The 20462-nt window shown below is 40.6% G+C and overlaps 1 protein-coding gene across 5 annotated transcripts in view; it reads right to left on the bottom strand.

The window, feature by feature from the left end:
- Positions 1-20462, bottom strand: part of mid2 (midline 2) — a 140971-nt gene that overhangs the window by 71839 nt on the left and 48670 nt on the right. For all 5 annotated transcript variants that reach the window (XM_044205238.1, XM_044205239.1, XM_044205235.1 and 2 more), the window contains one exon: positions 850-1709. In XM_044205238.1, the coding sequence (XP_044061173.1) occupies positions 850-1653 (804 nt within the window). In that variant the 5' untranslated portion in view covers positions 1654-1709. The remainder of the gene's footprint in view (positions 1-849; positions 1710-20462) is intronic.

Below are 20462 nucleotides of genomic sequence, written 5' to 3' on the forward strand. Positions count from 1 at the left end.
CAAAATGAACACAATTCCCTTCCTATATGATGCGTGAGAGTTGAATATTACTCACAGAAGCAATCCAAAAATGCAACTTAAATATTCAATACATTTTTATTTATGCTAGTGTGAAATCAGTTACACTGCAAACCTCTGGGATAATGTTTCATTTTCAGGTTTTTTTGGAAAAAGGGTGCATAAAGACAAACACTCATGGGAAAAGTTTTTAGGCCAGCAGATGTGGCTGCTTTAGGTCTTTAGTGGTGGAATTAGCTCCAGCTAGTGCCTCTCTCTGTTGTTTTTCACCCTGATTCAGCAGTCCTGGACTTTACGCAGAGCCACTGAAAGCTCAGTGGCTAGAGGGAATGCCAGCTCATCGACTATTATAATGACGGCCTCCCTATTGCTCTCCGTCTTTCTCTGCCCTTCTCACCAGAAACACCATCCCAATTGTCTCTCTCTCACTTTCTGTTTGCGATCTGTCTTTCTGCCCTTCTTGCTGAACAAAGGCTGGTGTGAGTGTGTATGATGCAACTGTGGCAGTACTGAAAGTTCATAGTCAACAGAAATGCATAGAATGAACATCCCCGAGGTAGGAATGGATGGATTAAACATTTTGCTGAAAACTGCGAACAAAGATATCATAATGAATGTTGCAGGCTATAAAGGCGAACCTCTTTGTGAGAATGGGAATAGCTTCAAAGCTCAACAGTAAATCATCAGTCCTTTTCAATAAAAACCTTGCTCCACATGGTGACTTACCTTGCAATATAAGAGTAGGAGCAGTACACAGAAAGTACACAGACATTGTTGCTGATATGAACTTATCACATGCTTTATAAACTGAAAAGGACACAGAGGACTAACCTTGAGCTTATCAAAGCGTTCAGTGAGTGAGGACACCTGATGCTCTCGGTGGCGCCCCACCAGCTTGCAGAGGGCACAAATGAGCTGGTCATCCACCAAGCAGTACATGTTGACCTTCTCATTCTCGTGCTCCAGGCAGGTCAGGCCGCGGATGTGAGTGTCCGGCACCGGCTCCACCAGGCGGTGGCTGGTGAACGGCTTCTTGTTAGGGTGTGTCGCACGCAGGCAGCGGTCACAGTACGATACCTCACACGTGACACACGTCTTGACAGCCTCACGTGGCGGATCCTGCTCACAGAACTGGCAGCTGATGCGTGGATCCATTTTAGCAATAACAGCTGGGCTGTGGTTGGCGTTGGTGTGGTTGGCGTGCGGGTGGGAGTGGCTGGAAGTGGCCGGACTGCCACGGGCGCTGCTCCCGCTTGTGCCACCACTGCTGCCAATTGTTCCAGCTATTGTACCGCTAATGGTGGCGGTGTAGGGCCGCTGCGGCTGCAGACGCCGGCTCTCAGTGGGGGAGTTGGGGCCGCTAAGGGAGGCCTTTTGAAAGCGGTCAATGATGTTCTGCAGCGTCACATTGCGCTTAAGGCCCTCCAGGCCGCGGTGATTCAGCGTGATGACGTAACGACAGGTGGGGCACTGAAAGGCCGAGATGGACTCGAGGGGCTTGCTTGTAGAGCAGTGAGACACCAGGATGCGGTGGGCGCAGTTAAAGCACAGGCTGTGGGCGCAGGGCAAGAGCAGGGGATCTTCAAACAACTCCAGGCAGATCGGGCAGGTCAGCTCAGACTCCAGTGTTTCCATCTTCAGTTGAACCAATCTAAAGGTGACATCAAATCCCACGGAAGCTGGCCAATTACCTGCATGAAGAAGAAAAAGATACAGTGCGTATGAGTATTTACAATTACAAATTAAATGAGGTTCTAATAAGGAACTTGCACTTTATTGAACTTTGTTCTTGGTCCATTTTTTATCGAATAGAACAGCAGAAGGTTTACACAACTCATCAATTTGCCCATTCACCCATTTCTGATTTTAACTGAATCAGTCATGACATATTGGCTTCAGGTAAGACAGACTGGCCTGTGCAGATTCAGCAGAAACATCACTAACACACACATTTCACATTGTTATTATTTCACATCTTGTACTATTATATATACACCGCTCAGCTTGCACAACTGTCGACTAGGCCTCCTTCTTGCAGCCTTTAACACATGATTCCTCCTGCTGTATAAGAAGAAGAGGAACGACTGCATGAGCAGGGAGGAATAAGACAGAGGTTGGCTGATTGGTGGGGAAGTAGTAAAAATCAATGGAGTGAAGAGAATAGCAGAGAAAAGGAGAGACAGATGCACAGCAGCAGAGGACGACAGAGAAAGAGGAACTTAAAAAATATAGGAATTCTCCATTTCTGTAACACCCTGACAGACTCTTAACCTTACATGTTTAAACTCTTCACTCTTCCTCATACATTTTACTTCCATCCTTCTTTCTCCAGCTCCTCACCGCTGACTTTGTCTATTCTATATGGCTTCTATGGTAAGATCAGCTTGACTTTTCAAGCAATAAACTATTAACTCCAAGGGCATTTCAACTTTTAAAGCATGATCCCAACACCAATTTCAAGTGGGACAGTGAAAACAGGGCCTGAGCTAAACAAGAAAATTCATTTCAGATCCTCCCCCTCTTTCCACAAGCCCACCAAATCTCAGCACCGTACAGCCTGCATATCAAGCTGTCTCCCCTGGGTGGCCTTAAAACCACTGACATGAGAAATCACCAATCCCCCCCCCCTGCACTGATTCAGTGGCATAGGAGCGCAGCTCGCAGTGGCTCTCCATCCTTTAAAAGAAACAAAGCAGGCACCGTGAAAATACAGTATTAAACAGGACGACCCCAGATCGCTGACAGTGACAATTTCATTAGGTGAGGTTGTTCCTGAAAAACTGCCCTTGTCTCCCTTTGCGCCAGTCATGCAGGATTTACTGATGACTGGGTTTTACTGGTTATGACTAATCAAAAAGTACTTTTCACCTTTGGGACAGGGTTTAAACTCCTGTGAGTGACCTCTCTGAAGCTTAGGTCATTGTATACATTAAGATGACTATGTTCAGACACTAAAAAACCATTTAACTCACACGTGAAAACATGTTATCGAGAAAAGGTCAGCAGATACAAGGGACACTAACATTATTAACATCTAAAGACACTTAGGCTTCCTCCAAGGTTTAAAAAGTACAATTTCAAAGTGAGGAAGTGCTGAGCATGAAATGAGCCAGCATCAGTAAGTTTATCTGGTAACTGAGCATTCAGCCTCCTGGTTTTCCAACGGAATTACTCAAAATAAAGCAACTTTAATCACAGCCTGTCTAATTTCATTTCTGTTCTGTACTACCTAGCCAGCTCATTGTCAGTACAGACACTGCTATGTCCAATATAGAGAAAGCCCCAAAGATTGTGTTCAGTGTATCTTAATTATTTTCTTGATTAATTATTTAGTCAATAAAATGTTGAAAAAATTGTGAAAAAATAGCATTCGGAATTTCTCAGAGCCAACAGTCTAAAACCTTAAGATTTAGAGAACAGAGTACTTAAGAAAAGCAAATCCTCACTTTTAAGAAGGTAAAACATGAGAATATTTGGCATTTTTGCTTAAAAAAACAATTAGTCAATGATGAAAATAGTTGCCAATTAATTTACTGTTGATTGACTAATTGATTAATATACTAACTGTTGCAGCTCTACTATCGTGCATTTTGCTGCTAAAACGTGTTGTTGGAGCATAATCAGTTAAGCCTGACTCAAGATGGATAATACAATTCACAACTTGTTGTCAAAACATCATGCCAAAGTGTGGCATTGTCCTCTTATTGAATCTATTTAATTGTTCATATTAAGGTATATTGAGTTAGCTTTGTCATCCGCAGCCCATTTGTAATAACTTTATTGTGTTGTGACAGTATCCTGACTTGGTAGTGTGAATCCCGTTGCATTGAGAAGTAAGCATTACACAGCCACTCGTAATCTCTGGAACCAGCAAAGGACAAGCTGGAGAAGACAGGACTATATAAAGACAGAAACAGAGCTTAAAGGCTCAAACTCATTTGCACGAATGAAAGTCTCCTCCCTTCTGCTGCACCAGAAACCATGCCTCGACACTGAGCTGTGTTCAAAGCAAACATGATTTGAGCAGCAGCTAAGTGCTTGGGAAAGGCACTCAACTGAAGAAAGTAGTTATATTCATACAGAGGCTTTGTTACAAAATTCATTATCTGGAAAAGAAATAAATAATTGCTCACAGCCAATCATGCAGATATTATGCTGATAAAAGGCAATGGCCACTGGGCTAAGTAAGTGTGTGTGTGTGTGTGTGTGTGTGTCTGTGTATGTGTGAGGCTGTATATGAGGTATTTGTTTATGAGAAAGCTGTGCGTACGTGTGCATACGCAAATAATGTCCTCCTCCAATATTCACCTTGGCTGCTATTTATCAGATGCTTTATGTGGTTGTTATCACACAGCCTCGCCATGTAAGGGGTAAAGAGAGCAAGAGAGTTCAGAGGCAAGCTACCACAGAGTGAGCAAGCATGAGGTTGTGCTTTATCATGCCAACAATAGGTCTAATTTATCTCCACTGTATCAGAGAGTTGATAACCAGGGGCAGACAAATGGAAATAACCAGAGAAACAGGATGTGGGGGAAGGTGATGAGGGGAGGCAAGGACAACCTTCACAACCTTATGATGACAAGCAAGGCCACTGTCCCTTCAGCTTGTCTGCTCAAGGTACAAATATGCCACATGAACCTCTAGACTTTACACTTTATGTAACTGTAATTTTCATTAGATTCAATCAGCAGCTGGATATTTCACTTCTTATCTTAAAAAAAACAACAACATTGTAATTCATTCAGCAAGACAGATGTAAGAGATGTATTTGTTTAATATTTTAAAATATACCAATTTGACTACTTTCTACTACTACTACTTTCGAAAACAATCTGTATAATTAAACAAATAAATTATGTTGAAATATTCAGTCAGCGAGATTAATATTTTCACAAGGAATTAAGTTCTCTGTCACTGAGAGCAGCTTTAGGCTGAGCAACAATTCAGCTCCATATGACCGCTGTTAAAATATGTTAACAACAGGAAACAAGGCACACATTCATTAAGTTTCTCAGGATACACATTGTTTCAAGATCATCAGGTCATTGTATGACAAATGTGAACTTTGCTCTGGAATCTGGTGAAACTGATGCAACAAAGAACAATGTCTTTTAATCACAGATCGCAAAGAAGAAAATACAAGTCAATCAATACTTTGTTATTGCACTCCGGAAAATGATTTTCTACAAATCCTGCCTCTCTGCTCATCAGTATTTGACAAATAAAACAAAGGAAGTCACACAAATCCCACAGTCCCCTTCTTACTCACAGAAATAAACCATATGTCATCACAACAAATATGCAGTGGGATTGTACATCTGTCAAGACAGCAGTATCATAACAAGAAAACAATCAACTATACATAGAGACGGAAACAGAATTAAAACCCTCACTTATTAAGCCAATATCATATCAATAGAGATGAATGCACAATCCTTATCCTGGATTTGTACAACTGTCCAATTCAAATGTTGACTGACTCAGCAGTCGTATTCCCTAGGACAGAGCTCAACAGTACTGCTTATGCTGATTTTAAAGTGACTGTGTTCAATGGAGCATGGCGTTATAATTAACACCAAGCTTTAACACACCATCAACAGGCCCATTAAGCTTTAGCTATGTCACTCTGGGGAAACAATGCCGGCTATGATGGGAGCCACTTAGGGACCGAATCGCCAGCTTCATGGTTAAGGAGTTTGTTCAGCAGACAGGCTGACACACACAAAAACATTCACACAAACATTCACACAAAGAGCCAGAGCAGCACATTTACAAGCACAAACTCTTTCTGTCTCGTTGTCTTCATCTGCCATTCTTGTTAAGGTGAAGTGTCCCATCTGGACGGAGAACAGCTTGAGCTGGTGCTTGAGGAAAAACACACACATCACAGGCATACACACACAGTCAAACACGAGCAGACACACACCCACACCCACACACATTTGTAAGGCACCCCCTCTGATCTACTGTCATACTGATTACTGTAGCAAGATTTTAAGGTCTCACTCAGAGCTTTTTGCAAATCAGATGAAAACCCCCCCACAAAAAACAGGGACATCATTGATGATTCATTAGTCTGTCTGAAAAGGCAGGGCTATATCATGTTCTTTAGTACACACATAAACACACTCAGACTGTGAATTCTGATGTGCTTATGCTTTATACATTTGCTTCTGACATCCTTTTAACAGGTGCAAGGACACATCCATACGCAGAAAGCCATTTCAGTCCTGTTGCTCTTTTCAGACTGTAGCGTGGGGGATGTGGATTGGCAGTTATAAGAAAACTAAGACAGCTGTCAGGTACAGGACATGTACCGTTAATGGCTTTGATGACTTAGACAGTAAAACATTCCACATGAAAGCATGTGAAACACAGGTGACACCCCAAAAGTAGAGAGCACTAATGTTGTGGTTTGTCTCACACAATAGGCTCCTTTTATTTGAGTAGTCAAAGTCCCTTTTTGTGTTTGCTTTGCCAATAGGGACCCAATAGGGACCTGTATGAGCTTTAGTATACAATCATGCATCTGGTGCCTGGCCAGGTCTTAAACACATCAACGTGGGGCAGAGGGGTTTGATGGGAAACAGTTTAAAGGCAATCAAGCTCCTACCTTGCTACTGTGGAGGTCAAACGTTTAAAGGTAAGGAAGGGTGCTGACAAATTGCTGTGCAAAAAACATAAATTATATATATTCAAAGCTATTGGGTAAAGGGCTGTCAGTAAATTAATAATTTTATTATTAATAATCCCAATTTCCAAATTGTCAAATTTTACGATCCCAATGCAATTCCAATGCAAGGACCCAGTGCGTACCCAGCAACTGTGTTTGCTGTGACTGCATTTGTTTCTAGTGTATATGTGTACGGAGGTATTTTAATGCTTTAATTAGATCCAATAAATGTGGCAGTAGTAATGTATTCCACTACCAGTTTATGAGACATGACCTTGGGGAATGCCCCAAAATAGAAAACACTGATGTCACATTTTTTGTCATTTCATAATGTTGCAAACATCTAAACAATAAAAGAGGCTGCTTATTTACAGTCACAGTACCCTGGGGGTACAGTTGCATGTGTATGAATTCACTTTGTTGACGCATGTATCAGTCAAGAGAAAAGGCAGTTGTGGAACAAAGATGATTATCCTTGTATAAACAATCCACTTGTAAAAACCAAATTGCTCCCTCCTGAATTGTAGTCACACAGCTGCAAAGCCAAAACGGGAGCTTAATGGACATTTGATGATGTTGGGATGAAGGGTCAACAGTCGAAACAAAGCATTCCCACTGCAGCAGTACATATATGTATATGTATATATATATATATATATATATATATATATATATATATATATGTGTGTGTGTGTGTGTATGTATATATATATATATATATATATATATATATATATATATATATATATATATATATATATATATACACACATATATATATATATATATATATATATATATATATATATATATATATATATATATACATGTGTGTGTGCATTTTATATATCTTTCAAAGATAAAATGTATTATAACTCACTATCTCAAAGGCTCATTTCCCCCACTGGGATCATTAATATATAATCTAATCTAATCCAGACATTACAAAAACACAAAAATATGTTTTTCTTTCAAACCTTGACAAATTTAAAATACAAAACATATAATGTGCATTTCACTTCAAAGATACGAAGGACGTGCTGAGGTGCAACCAGAGCCAGATGTTAGACATCTATCAAAAAGACTTGTTCCCTGGGTGTAAAGCAGAATAAAAGATTACTTCCACGAAAGGCTGTGCTTCAGTGCATAGTAAATTATATGGGTATTAACAAAGTGCATGCATAAATCCACATCCATATGTGGATCCCTAACCTGAACAAACATTGACATGAGAGAACACACACACACACACACACACACACACACACACACACACACACACACACACAAACACAGAGTTGTACTTTGAGTCCTTGGTCACAACTCCAGTACCAGTAGCCTTCATTAGTGGCTCAATCTCAATGCTGTGAGAATCTACAGTGAATCAGTAGTTTTCATTGTCAGATCGAGTGTATCTGCCACCCCTCGTCCCCACCGGACCCCCACCCAACCCCTCCATTTGCACTCCCACTACTCTTTCCTCCCTAAGTGTACCTGGAATCTATCCATCTCACTGGAAGCTGTCAATCATGAACTTATCACAGTGAAGGAAGAGGAGCAGGAAATCACATAGTTGAGGTTTAAAGGCTCCAGAGAGCAAGACGACAGTAAACAGCAGCAGCAGGGGGTCGGCGGTCTTCCTTTTGCAGGTTCTATGGAAAACACACCCTGAGACATTCCTTTGGGACGTTAAAGCTGGGGAAAAAACATTTGTATTCTCATTATGGCAAATTAAATTAAATTTGTTTTTTGTAGCAAAATAAGGGAGTGGGTGAAAAATAATTGAGACATTACTTGTGAAACAAATTGTTTAAACAAATTGTTTATACAATAGTTAATTGAAGCCACAGGCAGTGAGGTAATTTACCATTTGTATTGTCTTCTAATATACTGCAGGTGATGGAAAAATTCCAATGAGTGCAAAACTTCACTAAAGATTAAAGGACTAGTCAGAACTCTAACATTGTTCTGGAGAAAGCTAAGAAAAAGGAGCTATAGCTTACTGCATGTTACAGCACACAGCTGTTTCAGCTTACACTGATAGATGGAGTACTTTATTGAAAGAATGGTTTGGGAAATATTTATTCGCTTTCTTGCTGAGAGTTATATAAGAAGATCAGGTTGATACCACTCTCATGTCTGTACACTAAATTTGAAGCTAGGGCCAGAAGATGGTTAGCTTAGCTTAGCATAAAGACGAGGAAACAGCTAGCCCGGATCTGTCCAAAAGTTAAAAGAAATCTGCCTACCAGCACCTCTAAAGCTCACTTATTAACACGTTTTATTTGTTTGTTTCATTTTGTACAAAAACCGAAGTGTAAAAAACGACACATTGTGATTTTATGTGCTGGAGTATTTTTTGACTATGCACAGTCACTTAATGGAGTCTCCTCTAGTTGTCTGGCAACCTCACAGTGACAAAAAGACTCAAGCATTTGTTGTTTTTACCCGAGATATAACGTTTTACTTAGTGAGCTTTGAAGGTGCTGGTAGGTGGATTTTGTTATCTTAGGCTAGCTGTTTACCTCTGTTTCCAGTCTTTATGCTAAGCTAACCAACTGCTGGCTGTAGCTTCACATTTACTATACAGACATGAGAGTGGTAGATGGTGGTTGATCTTTTTATCTAACTCTCGGCAAAAAAGCAAAGAAGTGTATTTCCAAAAATGTTGGACTATGCCTTTAAATGAATAGTCAGAACGCTACCAACCCTTTTTTCAACCACTTATGTGTTCTGGAGAATCAGAATCAGAAATACTTTATTGATCCCCGAGGGCAAACTCTTTTGTTACAGCTGCTCACTATCACGTCAGTGCACACAGGGATAGAAGTTCTAAGCAAATCAGAATATAATATAATACAGGTAAGGAAAGCTAAAAGTTGGAAAAAGTAAGATGGAAGACGGAAGCTACGGCAACAGGCAGCATGCACGTTGGCGCATGCGCACTAAATAAGATAGCTTAACTTCATTGGTGTTTCAACTGACATGAGGGGAATAACATAAAACATATTGGTTTAACAGTTGCTTTAATGTTTTGACCCCAGTGTGAACTAGTACAATAGTTGTTTGCTCGGGGTCTGCTAGAGGCCAGCTGCATTCATGGTAGCCATCAGGTTGATTCTCCACAGTGGTTTGGGGCTGAACAAAGACAGATGCTATTCAACTGACAAGCCCTGCCTGTAGTCTGTGACCTCAATCTGTTGCAGACCTGTTGTTTTGCAGTGAGCATTCCACAAATATCTCCAAACAGGCAAAAGGTTAAATGATGCTAATAACAAATTAAAGGCTTTCTCCACCAGCTTGCTCATGTGAAACAGTAATACATTACTAATTAAAAAGATGCCTGGAAGAACAATACAGAAAAATAAAGCTTGAAACTTTTATGGAGCAGGGAAAATGTTCAAACATGGCATGATATGATGGCGGTCTGATTTCTCTCTCTACGTCTTTCTAAAACAAGGAGCTTTCATTCATTACTTTATGAGGAACCAAATACCATACCTGGGGCCAACACATGTCTTTCCACAGAGAATGGCTGGCCTGTTTGTGCGATGTTGGTAAAGCACAGACTTTCACACATTTTGGCGAGGCACAGGTACTAGTCAATGGTGCACACATTAAAATGACAAATAAAAACACCCTAACACAGCACTGCTGTATGAATACTTTCATTAGCAAACATAACTCTCAATCTCTGGCCCTAATCACCTCGGCTGAGCATTTAAACCGGAAAGAAACAGGACATTGTTTGACTGGATTCAGTTGCATTAGTAGATTGTAATGCTGGCATTTTTCGGAGGGCAATTTATTTTAGCAATTGTGGTTAAAAATACCCACAAGCATAAGACACATGTCAGGACCAGGCACTGCTGAGTTTTGCCAGACATCAAGAGACTACAGTTATTCACCGCTATGGTTTTGGAAAAAGGAAATGTGGAAGCCCCAAAAATGAGAGCCCTCCAATTGACCAGAACACACCAAACTGTACATATGATTATATAAGTGGGATCAAGCAGCACATTAAACTTGTTGTGTTAGATTTCCGTGCAGTCTTTGACAGGAGCCGTGTGTCTCAATGCAGCTGCTTCATGGGATAAAAATGAATGCTTTAGCATATGAGAAACTGGCCAGGATTCCTTTGGCCACCCCCGTCATTCTTGCTGTTTCCCTTCATCTTTTCCTCTCTTCTTCCTCTACTCTCACTCTTCTTCCCACCTCTGCTTGCCCAATCTTTCCTCTCTTTCCCTCTGCTGTTTCCTGCCTTTCTCTCTCTCTCTGTCTCTCTGCAGAAGCCCTCAGAGCAGGCTGGTTTCACCAAACATGTGATTCCTATTCATAGAATGTAAACAGTAATGCAGCCAAGCCGGTGTTTCCATTTCACATTCAGTGCAGTTGAGCAGGCTGGCTTAAGCTTAACCCTCTCACAGCTACACTGGAGACAGCTCCTATTACAAACCCAATTTCAAAATAAATCTTGAATGATATGTTGACACATCTAAAGGTATTATATAGCTTACATCTTATGTCACATTTAAGATTAGTGTTTTTAAGGAAAATGTTTTCAATAAAGAGCGTACATCTGCAAACATTGCACTGCAAATTGATTCCACAATTAATTTATTTTATATATTTGTTTAAAATGATTTAGTCTCAGGCTGCCTGCAAGAATCCCTACATGGGAAACACATCTCATTTAAAAAAAAAGATTTTCAACAAAAGCAACTTTTTCAATTGCCTAGGAAGCATCTGACATACTTCAAGGTCAGCCTGCTCTCTTCCACCACATCAGTAGAGTATGAAAAAGGCAGCAGACAGAGCTGTGCCTCACTGTACCAGTTAGCTTTCCCATTTCCTGGTTACCAGTGTTAGCTCTTGATGGGGAAAACACAGGCTGGGACTCTAGGGACAAGTTATGTCAGTTCACCTCAGTTGATCTGACAGAAACTCCCATTATTATGTAACTCACAATAACAGTGCAAGAAATTCTGCATGAATTATATTGGTACAGTACGCAACTAGTGTGCTGGTCCAGTTATTGACCAATTTATCATTGATCTATCTGACTATCCAAAGTAAGTTTTGGCATTGACATGATTTATTATTGTAAATTTATTCATATGACATATGACGTTGACATACTTATATTTTTGTTTTTCCTGTATAAACATACATATATATACATATACATACATATATATATACATATATATATATACACATATATATATATATATATACACACACATATATATATATATACACACATATATATATATATATACACACACACACATATATATATATATATAACCCAGTGTTTATTTTGTCTATATGTTCACATGTAGGTGTGTCTCACAGTATTACAGACCCATATGACTCTCCACGCTTGTCACTGTAGATGCCGCTGGATGTGTGGTTGCATACACCCACATTGATTTTCACAGCAGTATTTGTTTCCTATATTCTTTTTGCTGCCTGTCAGCAGTGCTGATGAGGGCTCTATTGTGTGAAGGACATTTACTGATGCAAGACACTGAAAATAAAAATAAACAATCAATTCTAGTCAAGCGCAAGGCCAAGCCAGACTTGCTAATTGGTTTAATACATTTATACATGAAAGCAGAATGAAATGAGATTTTCACAGGGTTGTGACAGTGAGTAGAACACACCTCCTCTCTTTCACCCTCTACTTAATACTTCTGCCTGTTACAGCTTGGCAGCCTGTGGGCAATAAAGTTAATACTGTCAGACGTCGTCTCATCAGCTCTCTGAGGCTCTTTTGCTGCGGTGGAGAGCCTTATCAGGCCTCAACACAACACTGAGTCGCAACCATGCCCCTGCCTCACTTCATGCCGCTTCCATTATTCATGTGCATTTGCCCAGGTGAGAACAAACCCTGGATCAGAAGTTGGCAGAACAGCTTATTAGATATTTAGACTCGGCTGAGCATGCTGGAGGGAGGAAAGGATGAAGAGAGAAGGAGAACAGAGTAACTAACTGTCAACAAAGGCAAAAATGGAATCGATAAGCAGGCTTCAAGCCAAGGGGCTAGTGTTAGTGTTGTGAACTGTTGACCCTGGAAATCAGGCTCATGTAGACTGTGGTCAAGTAGACAGTACCATGTAATTCCTCTATTCAAATATTTTCTTTTTTGTAGCACGCTTACAGGACTAAAAGTCTGAGATGTACTATCTCTCTTAAGCCTCAATTTGGCAACTGAAGCCTATTTAGACTATTAAGTTTGCTCTCATACACAAATGAAATTGACTAACGTTTTCAAAGCCAGTTCACCTTGAACATTGTCGAAAAGCTACACATTGATTCTTTTTCATTTTCTATCCACAGAACTAATATATATATATATATATTAGCCATTGATGAAACTAAAATGATAGAAAGAGAGACGATAGAGTGAAAAAGCACACACTGCAGAACTTGAGAAATCTATTGTCTTGCCTTGCAGAAAACAAACTTGCTTGTATTGACAGTTGACACCAATTCAGCTTCAATTTTTCTATATTTTCATCTGACTGTGTGTGTGTGTGTATGTGTATGTATGTGTACAAGAGGCGCCAAGTTAATGACTTACCTTTTACTGGTATTCTCTATATATATGCAAATGTACCCCCACACCGTGTGAAAAAGCAATCTACGCAAAACATAAACGGCACTTTCAGCTACCAAAAAGAGGTTCTTTTCAGTGGGAAATTGCATTCCCGGCCCCTGTACACCTATATTAGACTGGAAAGACTGTCAAGAAAACAATAGCCCTCTGTATGAAGACTGACGATATATTCCTGAAAAGTTTTCCCTTTGCTAAAAACTGCTGACAACTTTAAATGCATCGGGTTTGTGCTCTAAATGAGCTAACTGTTCCATAAGGTGGCAGCCACTTTATCAGATGCTTGCCAAACTGTATTAGCAAATGATGTCGTCCAAGCTGATGTTATTGATTCTAGAGAAGGCAGATACCCAGGTCAATACCAAGGTCTCAAAGGCATCAACAATCCTGATTGCTCGTGTGACAGCTGTCCTTATAAAGAAACATCTCTGTAAAAAAAGGCTGAACTAGTTTGGACATTTTTCCTCCTCACTACAGTCATTTTGTGAGATAAAAACCAAAATGTTTCAGAAAGAGAAAAACCTACACTCTAGCAGCTACAGACTCTGCTAATGTGTGTGGTGATAAGATTGAGATAAAGGAAGACAAAGAGTCAAAGAGAGAACGTCTTGGTGGTGAATGCGTGTGTCCTTGTGTATATGTGTGCGTGCTACCCCATGTGCGTGCTGTTTCCTAATACACCGGCAGCTGGGGTTCAATCTTCCAAACTGTCTGCACAGCCTGCCAGCCGAGGGAAATACATTTATACGCCTGATACAAAAGATAGTACAGATGAAAGACTTGTTGGAGTTGTCTCGGCTGAATCATCCGCAACCTCATTACACACAGTCGGAGCAACTAACCTCATTTTTGGGGATGACTCTGTCTCCCTCCCTCTCTTTCTCAATAGAGGTGTAGGGGGAAAAACAGTGTGAAATGACAAAATGAAATCGATGATTCAATATTTTAAACCCTAGATGGATTTTCTGTTCCAGTGCTGGTGCCCTCAGGGCAAAATCCCTTACTGCCACACCTCATGCTGCACGTTGTGCCATGTGCGTCTGCATGCACATGGGCTGCATTTATCCTGGTGCAAAGGGAAAATTCTCATAACCGTTAAATGAAGCTGAACTGCACTGAGCTGTCAGCAGTGAGAATAGGCTGCTTGACCAAAAGCCATTAAACACAAGCGTTCCCGCTCCGAGCACAGCATTCACCTCGGGTCAAAGTCCATACACTCGCCCCAAACATAATACATCCAGGAGGGCCATTTGCCACTTCAACTGTAGTAGGTGGTGCCATTAATAAAGCAGGAGGTGTTTGTGATGTGTTACTAGGCTTTTCAGTTATTCATTATGCCCTGTGTGAGGGAAAGTGAGGGAGAGAGAGATAAAATAATACAAAAGTAAACTAAAGGAGATGAAAAAAACACAAGGTGGTCGAGAGAAATCAGCTCAAAAATAGATCACACACCCAGAGAGAGAAAAATAACAAAAGCAATAAAGAGAAAGAGAGTGGAGAGGTGGGAGACCTTGCCATCGGAGTGACCCAGGGAGGGGGTTCCTGTCCTCTATCTCGCGCTCTGGCTCTACAAAGTCAGAGCCTTCTATTTATACAGCACTGTAATGTTCGGCATTTCCTTTGAGGGGGGAGAGTATGAGCCATTGTTTTCCTTGGCTGCTGTTCGATTGGCTCAGCAGGCTCCATGGGTCGAAATGTCAGAGGCTCGTACCTCTATTTGTTCTATTAGTTTTATTTATCACTGATAAACAATCATTAGTTCCTTCTTAAGATGGGAAATCTTGTTATCGTGAGTGGTGAAAAGAGACGATGCTTCATAATGGACAGCCGTTTGATGGATTGAGTTTTATTTTCTCTAACCTTTGTGGAATATTGATATGAGAAATGTAGGTTGCCAGTGTGTACATCCTAGGAGAGGCAACTGCATCACAACACAGCTGTCCAAAGGCAAATCTGAGCTTGCTGATTTCAGCTGCAGTAACAATGATGTCGCAATGATAGGCAACACATAATCATTGGAAACACAGTGATTTGCAGTGCAGAACAGTCACTCTAAACTTAAGGAGCAGACAGTTTCACTGACAAAGAGGAAAACACAGGCAATGTAATATCACAGAAATATGTAAATGTATGCATCAAAAATTCTAATGTGAAAGCCTCTACAAAAGAGGGGCTACATTTACTTGGGCTAAGATGGAGTTAGTTCTTACATAGTCTCTAAAACATTTTGAATAATGTGTTTGTGAACTGAGAAAACAAGAACACGCTCCCCCCTCGCTGTAGCCCTGCAACTGAAGCCGACACAAATCAATAGGTTGTTAGTCAAACAATAGGTGCCCAACAATGCCGGCAATTTAAAAATAGCCATTTCCCAGGGCACAGCAAAACCAAAGAGAATAATTGTGAAGGTTAACAATGCCGACTGCTATATCAATATTGAACTGAACTGACGGCCTGGAGACTGAAAAAAAAGAGCTCAGACCAAGGGCTTTTTAATGGAGGCAGGTTCACAAGAACTCCCACTCATAATAATGACGGGTCTGGATAAAATGGTCAAGTTCAGTGGAGCATTTTCATATTTAAAGGAACTAATAGTGTTACAATATAGCTTCCTGCACACACTGACAGATGATCTATGTTTAGCAGCGGGTCTTAGGAGAATATGAGAGATTCCTAGAGAGCACTGTAACTAACTATCAGTGTGTATGATGGAAGTATGCGTCTGTAGGTGAGTATATGAGTAAGTCGAGGAATGAGCCATATTTTTTTCTCCTCTTCTACCCCCATGACTTTTTGTCTTTGCTCTCTGCTCTGGATGGCTATTAACACTCCCCAGAATTCTCCAAACATCCTTGAAGCTCAAATTTTTTTTTTCACGCCTCTTCTGGTTTACACCTACCCTCTCGATCTGTCTCTTTATTGTTATTTCTCTCTCTCTCTCTGCCACAGCTTTCCATGCTCAATTCCACTATTTTTATCACAACTGCATCCTAGCCTGTGCTGGCATTAGTATAGAGATGTTCTTTATAGCAAGCTACACGCCTCTGTTAAATGGCCCAGAAATAAAGAGCGAGAGTTAGTAACAGCTTTCGACTATAGTTAGAAAAATAATCTTCTAATGCAGTGACGTGTGAAGCAAGTTGGAAATTGTATTCGCGTATACTGCTTTATGTTATGCATTTTATAGAATCTTCCATAACATCATCAGATAGTCCACTGATTATCCATTGATCCATGATGTTTAACTACATATGTACAGTATTTACCTGTGGGTCACACCACCATTCCCTGGGCAGAGCTCCGCACCTCCACCACCTCCATGGCTCTTGCATCCCAGAGAGACTCTACCCAACAGACAGGTTTCTGGGGTGGGCAGCATGATGGCAGAGCTGGGCCTGATCCCAAGCTCCTGGTGCCAGCAGGTGAGATCATGGGAAACACGTGCATCACTGTAGGAGTATACACAGGCATCTGGCTGTTAACTAGCGTGTTGGGAGGTTGGCCGCCTCCTCAGCTCAGCTGCTGCTGTTAGGCTTGGGTGGATTCTTAGGATTTAGACCCCAGTGTTTTGAGTTTTTTGTGTTTTGCACAACATGTCAGGGCAACAGGACCCGCTAAGGCTGTGATCACCTACAGTTTTTTTTCCAGCTCAAACCACAACCTAAATATTACTCAGATATTAGTCTTTTCATATTCTAGTGATACATTTCAATTGTCTCTTTCCCCCTCTGTCAGACTTCATTTAATATAATTAATCGGTGCTTTCCCATGCTTTCAAAGCTCCTCTCATTCACACATTTCCTACATCACCAAACAATATCTAACCAAACGACTGGACATTCAGCCTTTACCACAGGCTAACCAGCCAATAAGCCTTTAATGAAGTAAAAATGTGTAAACAAGTCACCTGTTATTGTGACAGATCTTTGGAGTTAAGATCTTTTGCAGATATGCTCCACAAGATCATTTATTTACTATTCTGGAACTGTGTATATAATCTGTTATCCATGTGTACAACACTCGTGTATATCACACTGTCATTAATGTCAACTGAAAAGGTTTGTAATGTGTTAGATGACACTGAGAGTCAGGGAGACGGAAAAAAGAAAGACAACAAAAGAAACTGCCAGCAGAGGGAGAAATGCAAAGACAGGAGTGAAATATAGCGATACTTGTCCTGTTCTTTTAGTATATTTGGGTCTTCATGTATTTCAGATTATTGGTTTCCAAACTTCTTTTTCCTAGGTGAGTGGGTTGTTGAATCTGGAATCAGTGGAGCCTTTAGCCCTGAACTAAAGCCTGGGCCTCTGCCTGCAGCTTATTGGCTTTCACTGGTTTACCTTTAGAGACTGGACCATGACATGTTCTCTGCCACTACCAGTTTGTCATCTGAGCTACCCCGGCCTCCACACATGTAAAGTTATAACCTAATAAGCAATGCTTCATATCATGTGATCAATTCCTGGCACAGTATAGAACTTTGCCTAAAATATGTTTTGCATTTTGAAGCCAGCCAAAATTTTGCAAGCTCAGTTTACGCTCTGAGATATCAGTCTGAAAAACATCCACCAAGGATCGATTGAGAGAAACAGCTGGAAGCCGGACCAATCAGCAAGCTATGGGTTGTGGATTAGATGATGATGGGAATGAGCACCCAGCTCTGACTGGTTAACTACTAACCAAATGTAATGCAAAGTAATTTAGGTCTATAAAGCCTCCAGCAAAAACAAATCTCTACTGATCCTTGCCAGACCACAGTAAGCAAAGTTAACCTTATAGGCTGGCTTTAGAAGGCTAATAGTTTAATACACAAGGCTTTACATTTGAGGACAACTATAAAAGTCTGAGAAATCCGAAAAAAAAAAAAACAGTCTGGTTTAAGAGCAGAGAGCATAACATTTTCTTCAGCATTTCACTTATTTCTGTGTGCTCTGCTCTGCTCAGATAGCGTTGCATGCCAGATGACCAGCTGGGTGCAACTGCTCAGTCCCAGTCTGAAGTTGAGTTCAAACAGCAGTAAGGTAGATGTTTTAACACCCAACCAGCATAACTATAAAATCACATTAATATTGTTTTTGGCCAGAAGGAGAAAGTTAAGCAACACGGTGGCATGTGTGACTACGTTTTGCTGATCTACATGCAGTGCGAAATGTATATGGGAAACAGGCTATGCCTCTCTTGGCAGGGACCTTCATTGCGCTCAGTGCAATGAAGAGATCAAAGGAGTCTGGAGACAAAAACAGGATGCAATCTGTCACACCATGCATCCATCCATGCTATGTCTGCCTTGACTCCCACATTCATTGCCTTGATCAATTCTATATCACATAGAAACCATTTCCTATTAATGAATGCTCCCCAGCAAGGCTTTGCAATCTCTTAGTTACATTCAGTTTTTATACATTCCATTACTAATTACCACAGCTTTCACATTGTACTAATCAACTGCAAACAAGATTGATCTTGTCTTTGTTTGAATCTGAACAATATGAAGGCATTTACCTATGTCCACAGCTGTCAGCCACTCAGGCTGAACTGGGTTGCCAGTTATTGCCAACTATTGGTGACACACCTCAGTCTGTTGCAGGAAGTAAGTTCAATCTTAGAGTAGAAGAGGGGAGGAGTTTTTTATTAGTCTCTTCTAAAACAGAATGTAACTGCTGTTCCACCTGTTTTGACACTTCCCATTTAACATAGCTAGCCACGCTTTCTTCTTTGCTCTGCTGCTGTGCCAACTCTTGTGGTTAATATGAAGCTTGTTACAGATCTCTGTGGTTTTGTTGCACTTTTTATACTTAGATATGTAGATATCTTTTGAAAAAGAGCTTTCTGTTAGTACACATGCAGTGGTAGCTGCTTTATACAACTCACAACAGCGTGAAGAGCATTCAGTACTGTTATTATGCTTACTTCAATGCTCCCAACACATCACTTTTGTACCCACCATAAAAGCATGTCCTCTGGGGTATTATTGCTATTATGCAACAGACAAATAATGACATTTCATCCTACCACAATAAAACAAACACTGAAACCTAACAGCATATTTATACCAATGCCTTCTTCTGCTGATTTACGCCTAACATTTGCCAATACAGAAGGGTTTTCTCAGGTCATATACTATCCGTATGTGAACAATATGGCAAAGGGTAAAAACTCAGCACACAGTTTATTAAAAAGGGAACGTGTCTGCTCACTGAGATGATTTATTTGAAACGTTGAGAAGGATTTGTGGAATTGCTGTGTTCTAGATTTGTTGCAGAAAGCTGGGACACTGTGACGAATGGCAAGGCGTGGAGCAGAGGGCAGGGATTTTAAAACATTGGGGGTGCAGATTCATGACCTCTCAGTATGTGCGTCAGCTGCATGAAACTGCCCACCTCAATGAAAACACAACAGGGTTGTTTCTGGCCTTTGGAGGTTCCACCTGTCCTCAGGGTCAGGTGATGTTATGTACTAATAAGAATTTTACTGGCAGCAGTGGCAACTTCCGATTGTCTGTTTCAAAGTTTCATGGAAGACTTTCAAGACCTTTTAATGCCACTTGGAATTAGATGTATGACTTATGTCACCTCTGAAATGAAGATGAAAAAAAAGTCCTCTCAGAGTACAGGTTTGCCTAACTGGGCTTATTTCTAAGCTGCTGAACACTAGACTTTATTTAAAAGTCTTCAAGGTCTTTTGAGGACTTGAGTAAAGGTGAGGAACACAATATAATTTATGATCTGATAAGTACTTGCAGACACCTTGATAAATCAGCTAAATGTCACAAGTCACTTAATGTAAAAATGGCCAGAGGGCAATCAGAGATATTTTTTTAGACAATCAGCACTGTGGGAAGAAAGAACAAAATGAGGGCAATTACATGTCTGCTGCTGTTTTCTTCTGTTAAGTGAAAGGCTTTGCCGTGCTATTAACACCCTCTTATGGTCAGATTGTTGCACTCACGCACAAAAAGTCAAAGTATTCAAAGTAATTATTATTATCAGTATTATTTTCCAGCTCCTTTTCACAATTCTGCATTAAAAGGTTCTGGTAGCAACTCCCCCCCCCCCAAACTTGCATATGCACACACCCAAAACTGCACTGTGTGACACCAATAACATTCAGCCTTTTGCAATCCAAACCATGACTGTTACAAGACATCAA

The sequence above is a fragment of the Siniperca chuatsi genome, linkage group LG8, assembly GCF_020085105.1.
Source record: "Siniperca chuatsi isolate FFG_IHB_CAS linkage group LG8, ASM2008510v1, whole genome shotgun sequence".
Taxonomy (NCBI): Eukaryota; Metazoa; Chordata; class Actinopteri; order Centrarchiformes; family Sinipercidae; genus Siniperca; species Siniperca chuatsi.